Below are 22022 nucleotides of genomic sequence, written 5' to 3' on the forward strand. Positions count from 1 at the left end.
TTGTTCTCTCTGCGTCGGCCCTAGCTGGTCGTCAAGCTTTATCATCTCTATCCCTGCAGTAATTCTATTTAGCTCCGGGAGCACCAGCAGGGGAAGATTCTCAGAATCTTCCACAGCTGGAGCACATATAGCGGCTACCTCTCCTGATCTTTCCCAGTATGCTTTCAACATGTTCACATGAAAGGTCCGTCGGACTCTTTCATCCGAACATTTAGCCACTAGGTAGGTTGTGTCACAGAGCTTTGCCACAACCCGGTAAGGTCCCTGCCAAGTGGCCTGTAACTTGTCCTGCTTGGTTGGTCTGAGGGCAAGAACCTTCTGCCCAACCTCCAGAGTGCGGTTCCGAGCAGTACGATCGTACCATTGTTTCTGCCGCCTTTGGGCAGCCCAAAGGTTCTCCTGGACAGTGTCCGTGAGCTCCTTCAGTCTGTCCCTAAACTCAAGAACGTATGCTACGATAGAGGACCCTTGGGGATCAATTCCCCCTTCCCAGTGGGCTCTGACTAGATCTAGGGGCCCCCTCACCCGCCTCCCATACAGTATCTCAAATGGGGAGAACCCGGTAAATTCCTGCGGCACCTCCCGATAAGCGAAGAGAAGGTGTGGCAGATATCTCTCCCAATCCCTGTGAGAGGTTGCAAATGTCCTAAGCAGCTGTTTCAGTGTTCCATTGAACCTCTCACACAGTCCGTTGGTCTGGGGGTGATAGGGAGAGCTCTGTAGGGGCTTTATCCCACACAGCCTCCATAACTGCTGAGTGAGCTCAGCAGTGAACTGGGTCCCCTGGTCAGAGATGATTTCCCGAGGGAAACCCACCCTGGCAAAGATCCGGAGCAAAGCATCAGCCACAGTTTCTGCATGGATATTTGCCAGGGGAATGGCCTCCGGGTACCGGGTGGCATAATCCACCACAGTAAGGATATATCTCTTCCCAGAAGGACTAGGTCTGGGCAATGGTCCAACCAGGTCTACGGCAACACGGCTAAAGGGTTCATCAATGATCGGTAAAGGGTGTAGGGGAGCTTTCAGCGGGCCCCCATGCTTACCCACCCGCTGGCATGTGTCACAGGTCCGGCAATACTGTCGGACATCCCCTGTAATCCCCGGCCAAAAAAACGACTGAGTCAGACGGTGGAGGGTCCGGGACATCCCCAGGTGTCCGGCTAAGGGTATGTCATGCCCAATGCGCAGCAGGTCATGACGATATTTCTGCGGCACAACCAGCTGCCGCTTGGGTGGATAGGAGGCTGTCTTTCCCTCAGTAACCCGATAGAGTAATCCCTGGACCCACTCTATTCGCTCCCTCTCCAACCCCCCAGGGTCCAATCCTGCTCTTTCCCTATAGCTAGCTAAGGAAGGGTCGCTTCCTGTGAGACGGCTGACCAGGAGCGTGACCCAATCTGCTTTATTGACACCTTGGAGACCACATTGACGCTCAAACATTTGCAGGTAAACATCCATCTCATCTTCACCATCTTGAAACATGCGGAAGGCGGCATAGGGTAGCTTTTTGCGGGCCGCTGGAGCTTCCCGGTTGAACATAACTGACGCTCCTTGGTCCCGCTGGAGTTCAGCCATTCGCAGCTGGGACACCTCTGTTAACACTTGACTGATAACCTCCTGCGGGGGGTGAGTACCATACAAGGCCAGTCGCCACTGGACGTCACGCTGGAACTTTGCCGCCTCTGAGGTATCTGCTGGTGGGTTACTGGCCTGGTCAATCTCCATTAGTTCGGTGATGAGAGTCGCTTTGGATTTGTTGCTGGAGACTTTTCCACGGGCTTCCAAGAGATCCTTCAAGGTGCTGCGCTTGAGTCTGGCGTAGTGATGTTCCATCTGCTGTTAGGAGCAGGGGGTCCCGGTGGTGATTTGGGTGTGCCTAGGCAAGAGGAAGCATCCCAGAGCTTGCCACCAATTGTGACGGATCCTATCCCACACTCCACTGAGTGCCTCCGTCAATAACACCGCTTCCTCCAGTATGACCATCAGACAGATATAATATTATAGCTGCAGTAAATACAAGTCTAGTCGATAATAGCTTGTAGAATCTTGACTGCTTTATTGGGCAGAACACAGCCTTTTTATACACATTTAACACAAGGGGTTAGATAACGAGGTAGGGCTGACTCATGGACACTCCCCCCTCCCCTCTAGCAAAAACTTAAAAGACAATAATATAATTAACATGTTAATTAACACAACACTTAAGGCAGACCTGGTGACCAGACAGTTCGTCTCTGCAGGTTAATGTGATCAGCTCTTTCAAGAATCATGTATTGGGCAAGTTCAAAAAAAATAAAAGATTAATATAGAAATACCAAATAACAGGGTGAATGTGGACAGAAAAAGGTCCTTGCAGCCAGTGTCCGCGACACTCCAGTATCAGACGGAGCGGCTCCTCCATTGCACAGAGGACAATGTGATCAGATCTCTCAATTAACATGGTGAGTTCAGAATCAAACAAACCAGAATATTCTTTATACACATCCTGGGAGATATTGGGGAGAAATATCCCTGTCCCATCTGAAGTAATCTAAACCACATTTTCAATATCCATTAAGTAGCTGTTCATCCTTTTCTTGGTCACCCTGCGCCCCATATAGACACAGGGAGACTTATACATAAGAGGGGCCTGGGGAGCTGAAACAAGGGTTTCCCAACCTCTCCAAGGGATTCTGGGTTCCATGGTGTCACGGGCATGGCCAGAGCGGAGGCTGTTGGAGAGGACTGTGTGCAAGCCTGTTGCCCACCGATTATGGGCCCTAGCATTTGAGGTGAATGAGAAATCCAGTCTGAACTGTATTAATCGGACTCAGTCATGTATATATTGTATGGGGACTCCTTACTGTATATTTGTGTCCCTGAAGAGGGAGGGGGGATTCCTCCAGCAGCCCCCTGCTGATAAGACTGATTCATTCTGCTGGGACACATCCTGTGAGGAGATGCTGGTGTTATCAACATGTGTTTATGTTAATTGAGAGAGCTGATCACATTAGCCACCAGCCCTGGCTAATAGACGAATGGTCTAGGCTGAGGAGGGGGGAGATTGTTGTTTGTATTGTTAATTGTATTAATGTGTGAAGCTCGGTGCCCACAAGACTGTCATCTGGTCTGGGTACATTTTGTAGTAAATTAGGTCATGTTAATTAGGTTAGCTTTGAGTCATCCCTGCTGTATAAAGATCTGTGAGATCTCAAAATAAAGAGCAGTTCTGATGTACTCCAAGACTGGTGTTGTCTAGTTCTTGGGGGTTCCTATAGCCAGATCCATTGGACTCGTGTTCCAGAACTTAGGAAGCGGTATATGACGGAAGCACTCAAGCGGAGTGTGGGGCGTTCCGTGACATTGGTGGCAAGCAGCGGGAAAGCTTCCTGAGGTCTGAAGTCTGGGACATCCAAACCTCCAACTGGATCCAAGATCAGCATAGCAGACTTCAGTCACCCCAGCGGAGATATGGACCTGGCATCAGAATTCCCGGGGCTGCTGCGGATCATCCTTTCAACGTACACCAGGACTGTGTCTGAGGATGAATACCTGGAGCTTAGACAGCAAATTCGGGTGGAGCTCTGGATTGCAGCCCTCCGTCTCGCTGGTATAAAACAGGGCAAGTGCTTTCCAACCCAAGAGCAACGGGCCAGTGACCAACGGGCATTGCGGATGGCATTCCTGGGAGAGCAGCCCCAGGAGCAATGAGTGACTGAGTTGGACAGGTTGGTCCAGCAGGAGATAGAGCTGGACAATCGTTATCGGGCTCTGCAATGGCACGCAGAGGAGGGATATTTAGGTGAGACAACAGAATGCTCTCCGGAGGGATATGACTTTGGCGGCCCTGGATTGCTGTGGGAGAACCTTACAGATCTTTTTATGTTTGGCGATGAGGGGGAACCTGACCTTGAGGACATGAGAGACTATAGAGAGTCTATGCTCGGTCTTGCAGGGGTCTCAGAGCTCAAACCTGATCTGGACCATTTGCTAAGGAAGGAACAGCATCTGGAAAGGGCATACAGGGAACTGCTAGAACAAGTTCAGCAGCATGCCAGAGAATCGGCAGTGGAAAATCCGGAGATTGCCGTCCCCAAACCTGAAGTGCTGACAACAGGGCAGAGCTCTGCTAACCTCTGTCCAGAAATGATAACATCTTCTGGGTTCCATGGACAGGAGATGGTGAACCCCTATTCCCCGACATCAGTTGCAGAGACATGGGATTTGATAGACTTTTCTGCTGAGGAAGAACAACCTGATGAGCCTCCAGCAGAAGAGCTGCTATCAGGGCCAAAGTTCACTGTGTTCTGCCCAGCACCAACAGTGGCTTCGGCCTTCTTGAGAGAAGAGGTAGTCGGCCTTTCTCCCACAACACTGACAGGGACATGTGATTTTCTGCCAGCAGCATCTATGGAGTTAAAACAAACTTCTCCAGCTGAAGATCTGGTAACTGAACAGAGGGTCCAAGACCTCTGTCCCACACTTTTACCACTTCCAGAGACTGGGGATTTAATAGACATTTCTGTAGAGGAGGAACCACCTAGCAAACCCCCAGCAGAAGTGCTGGCAACCGGACAGAGGGTCCAAGACCTCTGCCCCACACCTGCAGCAATTGTGGAGGCTCAGGGTGAGAAGATGGCAATCACTTCCCAGCAGCAGATACAGGGGGAGAAGGGAGAGGAGGTGTGTGTTGTCCCTCCCCAACAGTTGGCCAGGGTGGAGGAAGTGGGCTTTCCTCCCCAGCAAAGATCCGTGTACCTGGGAGACAGGACCATCGACATGTCGTCCCAGCAGCCAGATGAGGGAATGGAAAAGGAAGCAGCCGGCTCACCTCCCCAATGGCAGCTACACAGTTTGGGAGTGGAGGAAGCCAGCTGCCTGCCCCAACAGTTAGCCGGAGCGGAGGATGCGGAGTCCCCAGCAGAAGTGCTGGCAACAGGGCAGAGTGCTACCAACCTCTGCCCAGCACCGGCAACAACTACAGAGTTCCAGGGAGGCGGGGCAGTCGGCCTCCCTCTCCAACAGTTAGCCGGAACAGATGGTGTGGGGTTTCCAGCAGAAGGGCTGGCAACAGGGCCGAGTACTGCTGGACTCTGCCCTCAACTAACAGAGAATGGATTTCCTGTGAAGGTGGATGGGACTTCAGTCTTCACCTGTATACCCCAGGGATGCTGGGCAGTGGGCCCAGATCCCCAACAGCAGGATGGAGTGAGCCCAGTCACCCTGTCTTCCCTCCAGCGGCAGAAAGGATTCCAGGGAGAAGAGCCAGTCCAGGCCTCTCCCCAGCGGCAGATATGTTCTCTGAGAGAGGCAGAGGATGGCTGGGTGAGTAATACTCTGTTTGGGATGATTTGTTTGGGGTACTGTGTGGGTACAGGCAGTAGAGGACTGGAACTATGGACTAACTTCGGAGTCAACCCGTCTGGGGTCTCCTCCTGTGTTAGTCTCCTGCCGAAAGGGGAGAAATGTCACGGGCATGGCCAGAGCGGAGGCTGTTGGAGAGGACTGTGTGCAAGCCTGTTGCCCACCGATTATGGGCCCTAGCATTTGAGGTGAATGAGAAATCCAGTCTGAACTGTATTAATCGGACTCAGTCATGTATATATTGTATGGGGACTCCTTACTGTATATTTGTGTCCCTGAAGAGGGAGGGGGGATTCCTCCAGCAGCCCCCTGCTGATAAGACTGATTCATTCTGCTGGGACACATCCTGTGAGGAGATGCTGGTGTTATCAACATGTGTTTATGTTAATTGAGAGAGCTGATCACATTAGCCACCAGCCCTGGCTAATAGACGAATGGTCTAGGCTGAGGAGGGGGGAGATTGTTGTTTGTATTGTTAATTGTATTAATGTGTGAAGCTCGGTGCCCACAAGACTGTCATCTGGTCTGGGTACATTTTGTAGTAAATTAGGTCATGTTAATTAGGTTAGCTTTGAGTCATCCCTGCTGTATAAAGGTCTGTGAGATCTCAAATAAAAAGTCAGTTCTGATGTACTCCAAGACTGGTGTTGTCTAGTTCTTGGGGTTCCTATAGCCAGATCCATTGGACTCGTGTTCCAGAACTTAGGAAGCGGTATATGACGGAAGCACTCAAGCGGACTGTGGGGCGTTCCGTGACACATGGGCCCCTCACCCATCACACCAGGTACCCCCCTCCTATCCTCATTCACCATGTACCAGGTACCCCTCCCTACCTCATCCACCATGTGCCAGGTACCCCTCCCTACCTCATCCACCATGTACCAGGTACCCCTCCCTTCCTCATTCACCATGTGACAAGTACCCCTCCCTTCTTCATTACCCATGTGACAAGTACCCCTCCCTTCCTCATTCACCATGTGCCAGGTACCCCTCCCTTCCTCATTACCCATGTGACAAGTACCCCTCCCTACCTCATCCACCATGTACCAGGTACCCCTCCCTTCCTCATTACCCATGTGACAAGTACCCCTCCCTTCCTCATTCACCATGTGACAAGTACCCCTCCCTTCTTCATTACCCATGTGACAAGTACCCCTCCCTACCTCATCCACCATGTACCAGGTACCCCTCCCTTCCTCATTACCCATGTGACAAGTACCCCTCCCTTCCTCATTCACCATGTGACAAGTACCCCTCCCTTCCTCATTACCCATGTGACAAGTACCCCTCCCTTCCTCATTACCCATGTGACAAGTACCCCTCCCTTCCTCATTCACCATGTGCCAGGTACCCCTCCCTTCCTCATTACCCATGTGACAAGTACCCCTCCCTACCTCATCCACCATGTACCAGGTACCCCTCCCTTCCTCATTACCCATGTGACAAGTACCCCTCCCTTCCTCATTCACCATGTGACAAGTACCCCTCCCTTCTTCATTACCCATGTGACAAGTACCCCTCCCTTCCTCATTCACCATGTGCCAGGTACCCCTCCCTTCCTCATTACCCATGTGACAAGTACCCCTCCCTTCCTCATTCACCATGTGACAAGTACCCCTCCCTTCCTCATTCACCATGTGACAAGTACCCCTCCCTTCCTCATTCACCATGTGCCAGGTACCCCTCCCTTCCTCATTACCCATGTGACAAGTACCCCCCCCTTCCTCATTCACCATGTGACAAGTACCCCTCCCCTCCTCATTACCCATGTGACAAGTACCCCTCCCCTCCTCATTCACCATGTGACAAGTACCCCTCCCTTCCTCATTCACCATGTGCCAGGTACCCCTCCCTTCCTCATTCACCATGTGACAAGTACCCCTCCCTTCCTCATTCACCATGTGCCAGGTACCCCTCCCTTCCTCATTCACCATGTGACAAGTACCCCTCCCTTCCTCATTCACCATGTGACAAGTACCCCTCCCTTCCTCATTCACCATGTGCCAGGTACCCCTCCCTTCCTCATTACCCATGTGACAAGTACCCCTCCCTTCCTCATTCACCATGTGACAAGTACCCCTCCCCTCCTCATTACCCATGTGACAAGTACCCCTCCCTTCCTCATTCACCATGTGACAAGTACCCCTCCCTTCCTCATTCACCATGTTACAAGTACCCCTCCCCTCCTCATTACCCATGTGACAAGTACCCCTCCCTTCCTCATTCACCATGTGACAAGTACCCCTCCCTTCCATATTCACCATGTGACAAGTACCCCTCCCTTCCTCATTCACCATGTGACAAGTACCCCTCCCTTCCTCATTCACCATGTGACAAGTACCCCTCCCTACCTCATTCACCATGTGCCAGGTACCCCTCCCTTCCTCATTACCCATGTGACAAGTACCCCTCCCTTCCTCATTCACCATGTGCCAGGTACCCCTCCCTTCCTCATTACCCATGTGACAAGTACCCCTCCCTTCCTCATTCACCATGTGACAAGTACCCCTCCCTTCCTCATTCACCATGTGACAAGTACCCCTCCCTTCCTCATTCACCATGTGACAAGTACCCCTCCCTACCTCATTCACCATGTGCCAGGTACCCCTCCCTTCCTCATTACCCATGTGACAAGTACCCCTCCCTTCCTCATTCACCATGTGCCAGGTACCCCTCCCTTCCTCATTACCCATGTGACAAGTACCCCTCCCTTCCTCATTACCCATGTGACAAGTACCCCTCCCTTCCTCATTCACCATGTGACAAGTACCCCTCCCTTCCTCATTCACCATGTGACAAGTACCCCTCCCTTCCTCATTCACCATGTGACAAGTACCCCTCCCCTCCTCATTACCCATGTGACAAGTACCCCTCCCCTCCTCATTACCCATGTGACAAGTACCCCTCCCTTCCTCATTACCCATGTGACAAGTACCCCTCCCTTCCTCATTACCCATGTGACAAGTACCCCTCCCTTCCTCATTCACCATGTGACAAGTACCCCTCCCTTCCTCATTCACCATGTGACAAGTACCCCTCCCTTCCTCATTACCCATGTGACAAGTACCCCTCCCTTCCTCATTCCCTTGTCAGGAACCCTTCCCCCCACGCCATGTCTCCTCCTCCCAGCAGGTACCAACACATGAAACCAACCAATAAACTTCTCTGATTGGTCACCTCATTTCTCTGAAGAAAACACAGTTGTAGCACAAATTGTAAAGTAGGCAAAAGATGACCAAGAAGTGCAATCTAAATTAATGATTGAAAAAATGTTAGAGAATAATCCGAATGAAACAACAAATACCTTCTGAAAAGATCACAAAACACAAAACACCCGATTTCTCCGTATTCCTGATTCCAGGCCGGAATCTGATTGGTGGTTGGGAGGAACATGTGACACATTGATGCATCATCGTCCTGTAGGTGACAGATGGGGAGGGGCCTGCAGGGGGGCGTGTCTGGGAATTCTTATTCTGCACCAGTCGGGGGTTCCCAGATAATAGACTGAAGAAGGAGCGGCAGGCCGGGCTCTCTGCGGGGGAGGGACCACCCATGTGTTTAGATGAATGATGTCATATTTCTGAAATGGCAGGTCCAATCAGGAGCTGAACCAGAAACCTAAATCTATGGAGATCACATTCCTGAGGAGGGGAAGTACAACGATTGCGCCCCCTGGTGGCTCAGGTAGGTGCGGTCACTTACAATGTCGTATCTGATATAATCACCGTTTGGTTGTTTTGTCTTCGATTGTGTGTGTGTATATAATGTATATGTGTGTGTGTATATATAATGTATATGTGTGTATATAATGTATATGTGTGTGTGTATATAATGTATATGTGTGTGTGTATAATGTATATGTGTATATATATAATGTATATGTGTGTGTGTATATATAATGTATATGTGTGTATATATAATGTATATGTGTGTATATATAATGTATATGTGTGTATATGTGTGTGTATATATATATATAATGTATATGTGTGTGTGTGTATATATAATGTATATGTGTGTGTGTATATAATGTATATGTGTGTGTATAATGTATATGTGTATATATAATGTATATGTGTGTATATAATGTATATGTGTGTATATAATGTATATGTGTGTGTGTATATAATGTATATGTGTGTGTATATAATGTATATGTGTGTATATAATGTATATGTGTGTGTGTATATAATGTATATGTGTGTATATAATGTATATGTGTGTATATAATGTATATGTGTGTGTGTATATAATGTATATGTGTGTATATATAATGTATATGTGTGTATATAATGTATATGTGTGTATATATAATGTATATGTGTGTGTGTATATAATGTATATGTGTGTATATATAATGTATATGTGTGTGTATATAATGTATATGTGTGTATATAATGTATATGTGTGTGTGTATATAATGTATATGTGTGTATATATAATGTATATGTGTGTATATGTGTGTGTATATATATATATAATGTATATGTGTGTGTGTATATATAATGTATATGTGTGTGTGTATATAATGTATATGTGTGTGTGTATAATGTATATGTGTATATATAATGTATATGTGTGTGTGTATATAATGTATATGTGTGTATATAATGTATATGTGTGTGTGTATATAATGTATATGTGTGTGTATATAATGTATATGTGTGTGTATATAATGTATATGTGTGTGTATATATATAATGTATGTGTGTGTGTATAATGTATATGTGTGTGTATATATATAATGTATGTGTGTGTATATAATGTATATGTGTGTGTATATATATAATGTATGTGTGTGTGTATAATGTATATGTGTGTGTATATATATAATGTATATGTGTGTGTGTGTATATATATATATAATGTATATGTGTGTGTGTATATATATATAATGTATATGTGTGTGTGTGTATATATATATATATAATGTATATGTGTGTGTGTGTATATATATATATATATATAATGTATATGTGTGTGTGTGTATATATATATATAATGTATATGTGTGTGTATATATATATATATATAAAATGTACACTACCGTTCAAAAGTTTGGGGTCACATTGAAATGTCCTTATTTTTGAAGGAAAAGCACTGTACTTTTAAATGAAGCTAACTTTAAACTAGTCCTAACTTTAAACAAATATACTCTATACATTGCTAATGTGGTAAATGACTATTCTAACTGCAAATGTCTAGTTTTTGGTGCAATATCTACATAGGTGTATAGAGGCCCATTTCCAGCAACTATCACTCCAGTGTTCTAATGGTACAATGTGTTTGCTCATTGGCTCAGAAGGCTAATTGATGATTAGCAAACCCTTGTGCAATCATGTTCACACATCTAAAAACAGTCTAGCTCCTTCCAGAAGCTACAAAACTGACCTTCCTGTGAGCAGATTGAGTTTCTGGAGCATCACATTTGTGGGGTCAATTAAACGCTCAAAATGGCCAGAAAAAGAGAACTTTCATCTGAAACTCGACAGTCTATTCTTGTTCTTAGAAATGAAGGCTATTCCATGCGAGAAATTGCAAAGAAATTGAAGATTTCCTACAACGGTGTGTACTACTCCCTTCAGAGGACAGCACAAACAGGCTCTAACCAGAGTAGAAAAAGAAGTGGGAGGCCGCGTTGCACAACTAAGCAAGAAGATAAGCACAATAGAGTCTCTAGTTTGAGAAACAGACGCCTCACAGGTCCCCAACTGGCATCTTCATTAAATAGTACCCGCAAAACACCAGTGTCAACATCTACAGTGAAGAGGCGGCTGCGGGATTTTGGGCTTCAGGGCAGAGTGGCAAAGAAAAAGCCATATCTGAGACTGGCCAATAAAAGAAAAAGATTAAGATGGGCAAAAGAACACAGACATTGGACAGAGGAAGACTGGAAAAAAGTGTTGTGGACGGATGCCAAAGGTGTGCAATGCTGTAATTGCTGCAAAAGGAGGATTCTTTGATAAAAGCAAAGTTTGATGTAAAAACAATGTTATTTCAAATACAAATCATTATTTCTAACCTTGTCAATGTCTTGACTCTATTTTCTATTCATTTCACAACGTATGGTGGTGAATAAGTGTGACTTTTCATGGAAAACACAAAATTGTTTGGGTGACCCCAAACTTTTGAACGGTAGTGTATATGTGTGTATATAATGTATATGTGTGTGTATATAATGTATATGTGTGTGTATATAATGTATATGTGTGTGTATAATGTATATGTGTATATATAATGTATATGTGTGTATATAATGTATATGTGTGTGTATATAATGTATATGTGTGTATATATAATGTATATGTGTGTATATATAATGTATATGTGTGTATATATAATGTATATGTGTGTATATATAATGTATATGTGTATATATAATGTATGTGTGTGTATATAATGTATATGTGTGTGTATATAATGTATATGTGTGTATATATAATGTATATGTGTGTATATATAATGTATATGTGTGTATATAATGTATATGTGTGTATATAATGTATATGTGTGTGTATATAATGTATATGTGTATATATATAATGTATATGTGTGTATATATATAATGTATATGTGTGTGTGTGTATATAATGTATATGTGTGTATATAAGGTATATGTGTGTATATAATGTATATGTGTGTATATATATAATGTATATGTGTGTGTGTATATATAATGTATATGTGTGTGTATATAATGTATATGTGTATATATATATAATGTATATGTGTGTGTGTATATATAATGTATATGTGTGTGTATATAATGTATATGTGTATATATATAATGTATATGTGTGTATATAATGTATATGTGTGTATATAAGGTATATGTGTGTATATATAATGTATATGTGTGTGTATATATATATATATATATATATATATATATATATATATATATAATGTATATGTGTGTATATATAATGTATATGTGTGTATATAATGTATATGTGTGTGTATATAATGTATATGTGTATATATAATGTATATGTGTGTGTGTGTATATAATGTATATGTGTGTATATAAGGTATATGTGTGTATATAATGTATATGTGTGTATATAATGTATATGTGTGTATATATATAATGTATATGTGTGTGTGTATATATAATGTATATGTGTGTGTATATAATGTATATGTGTATATATATATAATGTATATGTGTGTGTGTATATATAATGTATATGTGTGTGTATATAATGTATATGTGTATATATATAATGTATATGTGTGTATATAATGTATATGTGTGTATATAAGGTATATGTGTGTATATATAATGTATATGTGTGTGTATATATATATATATATATATATATATATATATATAATGTATATGTGTGTATATATAATGTATATGTGTGTGTATATATAATGTATATGTGTGTGTATATAATGTATATGTGTATATATATAATGTATATGTGTGTATATATATAATGTATATGTGTGTGTGTATATATAATGTATATGTGTGTGTATATATAATGTATATGTGTATATATATAATGTATATGTGTGTGTGTGTGTATATAATGTATATGTGTGTATATAAGGTATATGTGTGTATATATAATGTATATGTGTGTGTATATATAATGTATATGTGTATATATATAATGTATATGTGTGTGTGTGTGTATATAAGGTATATGTGTGTATATAATGTATATGTGTGTATATAATGTATATGTGTGTATATAATGTATATGTGTGTATATATATATTTATTATTATTACACACAGGAAGCTGAGAATGTATCGCTCGCCTGATACTTTGTAATCGCCTGTATTTCCTGTCCGATAATGAAGAGCGGATTGAAGCGTGACATCATCGCTGATTGTGACACTCCCACTGCTGCAATGTATGTGTGTATATAATGTATGTGTGTGTATATATATAATGTATATGTGTGTGTATATATATAATGTATATGTGTGTATATAATGTATGTGTGTGTATATATATAATGTATATGTGTGTGTATATATATAATGTATATGTGTGTATATAATGTATGTGTGTGTATATATATAATGTATATGTGTGTGTATATATATAATGTATATGTGTGTATATAATGTATATGTGTGTATATATATAATGTATATGTGTGTATATATAATGTATGTGTGTGTATATATAATGTATATGTGTATATATAATGTATATGTGTGTATATATAATGTATGTGTGTGTATATAATGTATATGTGTGTATATAATGTATATGTGTGTATATATAATGTATGTGTGTGTATATAATGTATATGTGTGTATATATAATGTATATGTGTATATATAATGTATATATGTGTATATATAATGTATATGTGTGTATATATAATGTATATGTGTATATATAATGTATATGTGTGTATATATAATGTATATGTGTGTATATAATGTATATGTGTATATATAATGTATATGTGTGTATATATAATGTATGTGTGTGTATATAATGTATATGTGTGTATATATAATGTATATGTGTATATATAATGTATATATGTGTATATATAATGTATATGTGTGTATATATAATGTATATGTGTATATATAATGTATATGTGTGTATATATAATGTATATGTGTATATATAATGTATATATGTGTATATATAATGTATATGTGTGTATATATAATGTATATGTGTGTATATAATGTATATGTGTATATATAATGTATATGTGTGTATATATAATGTATGTGTGTGTATATAATGTATATGTGTGTATATATAATGTATATGTGTATATATAATGTATATATGTGTATATATAATGTATATGTGTGTATATATAATGTATATGTGTATATATAATGTATATGTGTATATATAATGTATATGTGTATATATATAATGTATATGTATATATATAATGTATATGTGTGTGTGTATAATGTATATGTGTGTATATATATATATATATTAATATTACACACCCTCCCTATATACTGTATGTGAGTATTTATACTTCCTATATACACTGTGCAGCATTACTATTGTGATAACACATCAGTCGGGTAAAACTAACTTATATCACAACTAAACCGGCTCACGTTCCCTATTAGTGGGTGAACAATCCAACACATATTATATATATATGTACACACACTCCCTATATACGGTGTATATATATATATTGTGTAATACACTTACTGTACTGGAGTGCTGCCATCTAGTGGGGAGTTTGGGGTACTGCACATACAATATCCTCACTCCGAGTCCGGTGCTCCATGGGGGGGTCTGGAAGGGACAAAGCTGAGACTCTGAAATGAGGTGGGGGGGGGGAGGGGGGTTGTGGGGGGGGAGGGGAGGGGGGGTCATAAAGGATATGTTACAGTTAAACAGTTTTGCTACAAGTTGGAGAAAAAGAAGACGACGTTTTCCAGGAATTTGATTGTCCGTCTGCACCGACCCCCCACCTTCCCCTCCCCCACCCAGAACAAGGAGATCGATCGTTATCAATTCATCTGAACCCACAGAGTGTATTACAGGGACATTAGAGTGTAAGCTCCTCTGTATAGAGACTGATGTGACTGTGGGGGGAGGGGACATTAGAGTGTAAGCTCCTCTGTATAGAGACTGATGTGACTGTGGGGGGAGGGGACATTAGAGTGTAAGCTCCTCTGTACAGAGACTGATGTGACTGTGGGGGGAGGGGACATTAGAGTGTAAGCTCCTCTGTATAGAGACTGATGTGACTGTGGGGGGAGGGGACATTAGAGTGTAAGCTCCTCTGTATAGAGACTGATGTGACTGTGGGGGGAGGGGACATTAGAGTGTAAGCTCCTCTGTATAGAGACTGATGTGACTGTGGGGGAGGGGACATTAGAGTGTAAGCTCCTCTGTATAGAGACTGATGTGACTGTGGGGGAGGGGACATTAGAGTGTAAGCTCCTCTGTATAGAGACTGATGTGACTGTGGGGGAGGGGACATTAGAGTGTAAGCTCCTCTGTATAGAGACTGATGTGACTGTGGGGGGAGGGGACATTAGAGTGTAAGCTCCTCTGTATAGAGACTGATGTGACTGTGGGGGAGGGGACATTAGAGTGTAAGCTCCTCTGTATAGAGACTGATGTGACTGTGGGGGGAGGGGACATTAGAGTGTAAGCTCCTCTGTACAGAGACTGATGTGACTGTGGGGGGAGGGGACATTAGAGTGTAAGCTCCTCTGTACAGAGACTGATGTGACTGTGGGGGGAGGGGACATTAGAGTGTAAGCTCCTCTGTATAGAGACTGATGTGACTGTGGGGGGAGGGGACATTAGAGTGTAAGCTCCTCTGTATAGAGACTGATGTGACTGTGGGGGGAGGGGACATTAGAGTGTAAGCTCCTCTGTATAGAGACTGATGTGACTGTGGGGGAGGGGACATTAGAGTGTAAGCTCCTCTGTATAGAGACTGATGTGACTGTGGGGGGAGGGGACATTAGAGTGTAAGCTCCTCTGTATAGAGACTGATGTGACTGGGGGGGAGGGGACATTAGAGTGTAAGCTCCTCTGTATAGAGACTGATGTGACTGTGGGGGGAGGGGACATTAGAGTGTAAGCTCCTCTGTACAGAGACTGATGTGACTGTGGGGGGAGGGGACATTAGAGTGTAAGCTCCTCTGTATAGAGACTGATGTGACTGTGGGGGGAGGGGACATTAGAGTGTAAGCTCCTCTGTATAGAGACTGATGTGACTGTGGGGGAGGGGACATTAGAGTGTAAGCTCCTCTGTATAGAGACTGATGTGACTGTGGGGGGAGGGGACATTAGAGTGTAAGCTCCTCTGTATAGAGACTGATGTGACTGGGGGGGAGGGGACATTAGAGTGTAAGCTCCTCTGTATAGAGACTGATGTGACTGTGGGGGGAGGGGACATTAGAGTGTAAGCTCCTCTGTACAGAGACTGATGTGACTGTGGGGGGAGGGGACATTAGAGTGTAAGCTCCTCTGTATAGAGACTGATGTGACTGTGGGGGGAGGGGACATTAGAGTGTAAGCTCCTCTGTATAGAGACTGATGTGTGGGGGAGGGGACATTAGAGTGTAAGCTCCTCTGTACAGAGACTGATGTGACTGTGGGGGGAGGGGACATTAGAGTGTAAGCTCCTCTGTACAGAGACTGATGTGACTGTGGGGGAGGGGACATTAGAGTGTAAGCTCCTCTGTATAGAGACTGATGTGACTGTGGGGGAGGGGACATTAGAGTGTAAGCTCCTCTGTATAGAGACTGATGTGACTGTGGGGGAGGGGACATTAGAGTGTAAGCTCCTCTGTACAGAGACTGATGTGACTGTGGGGGAGGGGACATTAGAGTGTAAGCTCCTCTGTATAGAGACTGATGTGACTGTGGGGGAGGGGACATTAGAGTGTAAGCTCCTCTGTATAGAGACTGATGTGACTGTGGGGGGAGGGGACATTAGAGTGTAAGCTCCTCTGTACAGAGACTGATGTGACTGTGGGGGAGGGGACATTAGAGTGTAAGCTCCTCTGTATAGAGACTGATGTGACTGTGGGGGGAGGGGACATTAGAGTGTAAGCTCCTCTGTATAGAGACTGATGTGTGGGGGGAGGGGACATTAGAGTGTAAGCTCCTCTGTACAGAGACTGATGTGACTGTGGGGGAGGGGACATTAGAGTGTAAGCTCCTCTGTATAGAGACTGATGTGTGGGGGGAGGGGACATTAGAGTGTAAGCTCCTCTGTATAGAGACTGATGTGACTGTGGGGGAGGGGACATTAGAGTGTAAGCTCCTCTGTACAGAGACTGATGTGACTGTGGGGGGAGGGGACATTAGAGTGTAAGCTCCTCTGTACAGAGACTGATATGACTGTGGGGGAGGGGACATTAGAGTGTAAGCTCCTCTGTATAGAGACTGATGTGACTGTGGGGAGGGGACATTAGAGTGTAAGCTCCTCTGTATAGAGACTGATGTGACTGTGGGGGGAGGGGACATTAGAGTGTAAGCTCCTCTGTATAGAGACTGATGTGACTGTGTGGGGGGAGGGGACATTAGAGTGTAAGCTCCTCTGTATAGAGACTGATGTGACTGTGGGGGGAGGGGACATTAGAGTGTAAGCTCCTCTGTATAGAGACTGATGTGACTGTGGGGGAGGGGACATTAGAGTGTAAGCTCCTCTGTACAGAGACTGATGTGACTGTGGGGGAGGGGACATTAGAGTGTAAGCTCCTCTGTATAGAGATTGATGTGACTGTGGGGGAGGGGACATTAGAGTGTAAGCTCCTCTGTATAGAGACTGATGTGTGGGGGGGAGGGGGACATTAGAGTGTAAGCTCCTCTGTATAGAGACTGATGTGTGGGGGGAGGGGACATTAGAGTGTAAGCTCCTCTGTATAGAGACTGATGTGACTGTGGGGGGAGGGGACATTAGAGTGTAAGCTCCTCTGTATAGAGACTGATGTGACTGTGGGGGGAGGGGACATTAGAGTGTAAGCTCCTCTGTACAGAGACTGATATGACTGTGGGGGAGGGGACATTAGAGTGTAAGCTCCTCTGTACAGAGAATGATGTGACTGTGGGGGAGGGGACATTAGAGTGTAAGCTCCTCTGTATAGAGACTGATGTGACTGTGGGGGAGGGGGACATTAGAGTGTAAGCTCCTCTGTACAGAGACTGATGTGACTTTGGGGGGAGGGGACATTAGAGTGTAAGCTCCTCTGTATAGAGACTGATGTGACTGTGGGGGAGGGGACATTAGAGTGTAAGCTCCTCTGTATAGAGACTGATGTGTGGGGGAGGGGACATTTGAGTGTAAGCTCCTCTGTATAGAGACTGATGTGACTGTGGGGGAGGGGACATTAGAGTGTAAGCTCCTCTGTACAGAGACTGATGTGACTGTGGGGGAGGGGACATTAGAGTGTAAGCTCCTCTGTATAGAGACTGATGTGACTGTGGGGGGAGGGGACATTAGAGTGTAAGCTCCTCTGTATAGAGACTGATGTGACTGTGGGGGAGGGGACATTAGAGTGTAAGCTCCTCTGTACAGAGACTGATGTGACTGTGGGGGAGGGGACATTAGAGTGTAAGCTCCTCTGTATAGAGATTGATGTGACTGTGGGGGAGGGGACATTAGAGTGTAAGCTCCTCTGTATAGAGACTGATGTGTGGGGGGAGGGACATTAGAGTGTAAGCTCCTCTGTATAGAGACTGATGTGTGGGGGGAGGGGACATTAGAGTGTAAGCTCCTCTGTATAGAGACTGATGTGACTGTGGGGGGAGGGGACATTAGAGTGTAAGCTCCTCTGTATAGAGACTGATGTGACTGTGGGGGGAGGGGACATTAGAGTGTAAGCTCCTCTGTACAGAGACTGATATGACTGTGGGGGAGGGGACATTAGAGTGTAAGCTCCTCTGTACAGAGAATGATGTGACTGTGGGGGAGGGGACATTAGAGTGTAAGCTCCTCTGTATAGAGACTGATGTGACTGTGGGGGGAGGGGACATTAGAGTGTAAGCTCCTCTGTATAGAGACTGATGTGACTGTGGGGGAGGGGACATTAGAGTGTAAGCTCCTCTGTATAGAGACTGATGTGTGGGGGGAGGGGACATTAGAGTGTAAGCTCCTCTGTATAGAGACTGATGTGTGGGGGGAGGGGACATTAGAGTGTAAGCTCCTCTGTACAGAGACTGATGTGACTGTGGGGGAGGGGACATTAGAGTGTAAGCTCCTCTGTATAGAGACTGATGTGTCTGTGGGGGAGGGGACATTAGAGTGTAAGCTCCTCTGTATAGAGACTGATGTGACTGTGGGGGGAGGGGGACATTAGAGTGTAAGCTCCTCTGTACAGAGACTGATGTGACTGTGGGGGAGGGGACATTAGAGTGTAAGCTCCTCTGTATAGAGACTGATGTGTGGGGGGAGGGGACATTAGAGTGTAAGCTCCTCTGTACAGAGACTGATGTGACTGTGGGGGGAGGGGACATTAGAGTGTAAGCTCCTCTGTATAGAGACTGATGTGACTGTGGGGGAGGGGACATTAGAGTGTAAGCTCCTCTGTACAGAGACTGATGTGACTGTGGGGGAGGGGACATTAGAGTGTAAGCTCCTCTGTATAGAGACTGATGTGTGGGGGGAGGGGACATTAGAGTGTAAGCTCCTCTGTATAGAGACTGATGTGACTGTGGGGGAGGGGACATTAGAGTGTAAGCTCCTCTGTATAGAGACTGATGTGTGGGGGGAGGGGACATTAGAGTGTAAGCTCCTCTGTACAGAGACTGATGTGACTGTGGGGGGAGGGGACATTAGAGTGTAAGCTCCTCTGTATAGAGACTGATGTGACTGTGGGGGGAGGGGGCATTAGAGTGTAAGCTCCTCTGTACAGAGACTGATGTGACTGTGGGGGGAGGGGACATTAGAGTGTAAGCTCCTCTGTATAGAGACTGATGTGACTGTGGGGGAGGGGACATTACAGTGTAAGCTCCTCTGTACAGAGACTGATGTGACTGTGGGGGAGGGACATTAGAGTGTAAGCTCCTCTGTATAGAGACTGATGTGTGGGGGGAGGGGACATTAGAGTGTAAGCTCCTCTGGTACAGAGACTGATGTGACTGTGGGGGGAGGGGACATTAGAGTGTAAGCTCCTCTGTATAGAGACTGATGTGACTGTGGGGGGAGGGGACATTAGAGTGTAAGCTCCTCTGTACAGAGACTGATGTGACTGTGGGGGGGAGGGGACATTAGAGTGTAAGCTCCTCTGTACAGAGACTGATGTGACTGTGGGGGGAGGGGACATTAGAGTGTAAGCTCCTCTGTATAGAGACTGATGTGACTGTGGGGGAGGGGACATTAGAGTGTAAGCTCCTCTGTATAGAGACTGATGTGGGGGGGAGGGGACATTAGAGTGTAAGCTCCTCTGTATAGAGACTGATGTGTGGGGGGGAGGGGACATTAGAGTGTAAGCTCCTCTGTATAGAGACTGATGTGACTGTGGGGGGGGAGGGGACATTAGAGTGTAAGCTCCTCTGTATAGAGACTGATGTGACTGTGGGGGAGGGACATTAGAGTGTAAGCTCCTCTGTATAGAGACTGATGTGACTGTGGGGGGAGGGGACATTAGAGTGTAAGCTCCTCTGTATAGAGACTGATGTGACTGTGGGGGAGGGGACATTAGAGTGTAAGCTCCTCTGTATAGAGACTGATGTGACTGTGGGGGAGGGGACATTAGAGTGTAAGCTCCTCTGTATAGAGACTGATGTGACTGTGGGGGGAGGGGACATTAGAGTGTAAGCTCCTCTGTATAGAGACTGATGTGACTGTGGGGGGAGGGGACATTAGAGTGTAAGCTCCTCTGTATAGAGACTGATGTGACTGTGGGGGGAGGGGACATTAGAGTGTAAGCTCCTCTGTATAGAGACTGATGTGACTGTGGGGGAGGGGACATTAGAGTGTAAGCTCCTCTGTATAGAGACTGATGTGACTGTGGGGGGAGGGGACATTAGAGTGTAAGCTCCTCTGTATAGAGATTGATGTGACTGTGGGGGAGGGGACATTAGAGTGTAAGCTCCTCTGTATAGAGACTGATGTGACTGTGGGGGAGGGGACATTAGAGTGTAAGCTCCTCTGTATAGAGACTGATGTGACTGTGGGGGGAGGGGACATTAGAGTGTAAGCTCCTCTGTACACTATAAATTGATGACAGACACGAATTAGAGAAACACGTTTTATTGGTGGTCTCACATACACGGCACAATCGTCTTTTATCACCTCGGTGAACACTTTAAAAACAAGGCAAGAAAAAATAATAAATGAACATGAAGTTCTCATTGGAGGATCTCCAGGCCGGGGGAGGGGTGGGGGGGGGTGGGGGAGGGTAGACGGGGCCCTTTAATGATACGTCTCCGGAGCCCCGCAGCAGGAAGAAGACGAACGCACATCACACACTCGTTATATTCCATTTATATTTCTATATAGAAAATAGATCATATATAGGGGGAGTGGGGGAGGGGCAGACATTTAATAATAGTACAAATCTATGCAGAGAGTCCTCTAGGCGGGGGAGGTGCTGTAGGCGGGGGAGGGGCTGTAGGCGGGGGAGGGGCGGTATACAGTAGTAGCACACAGAATCAGACATGCGCTGATCGATTAGTAGGGTCTGTGGGGGAGGGGCGTATGTGCGGCGTTTCCGGGGATTGCACAGATCATCACCGTGGTGACCGATCGGGGGATGGGTGAGTGAGGTTCCCGCCGAGGTCACGCCGGGCTGTTACTGAAGCTAGAAGCGGACGCACACACGACTAAGAAACGCATTGATTATCACTGCACGTTATATCAGGGGGGCGGGGCCTGGCGGGGGGACTCCACGCCGCGCCTTCACAGCTCACAGATGGAAGTCCGAGTCACAAAGTTGTTCCCGAAGTGAAGGATGCTGCGGCAAACCTCCGCCGATCGTTTCTGGAGTCCTGCAAAATGGAGGGGGAGGGGTTAATAAAGCCAAACTCCGCCCAACACACTGAGATGTTAACCCCCTCCCCCTCATATACATATCCCCTCCCCCTCATATACATACCCCCTCCCCCTCATATACATATCTATCCCCTCCCCCTCATATACATACCCCCTCCCCCTCATATACATATCCCCTCCCCCTCATACACATACCCCTCCCCCTCATATACATATCCCCTCCCCCTCATATACATACCCCCTCCCCCT

The 22022-nt window shown here is 45.0% G+C and overlaps 1 protein-coding gene across 1 annotated transcript in view; it reads right to left on the reverse strand.

Annotated features, from left to right (window-relative positions):
• Positions 1 to 21016: 21016 nt before the first annotated feature.
• ITM2A (integral membrane protein 2A) overlaps positions 21017 to 22022 on the reverse strand; it is a gene marked incomplete in the record, with an annotated part of 2441 nt that continues 1435 nt past the window's right edge. Inside the window, 1 exon segment of the mRNA XM_073598045.1 lies at positions 21017 to 21769. Coding sequence (XP_073454146.1) covers positions 21681 to 21769 — 89 coding nt within the window.

The sequence above is a fragment of the Aquarana catesbeiana genome, linkage group LG09 (genome assembly GCF_042186555.1).
Source record: "Aquarana catesbeiana isolate 2022-GZ linkage group LG09, ASM4218655v1, whole genome shotgun sequence".
Classification (NCBI taxonomy): Eukaryota; Metazoa; Chordata; class Amphibia; order Anura; family Ranidae; genus Aquarana; species Aquarana catesbeiana.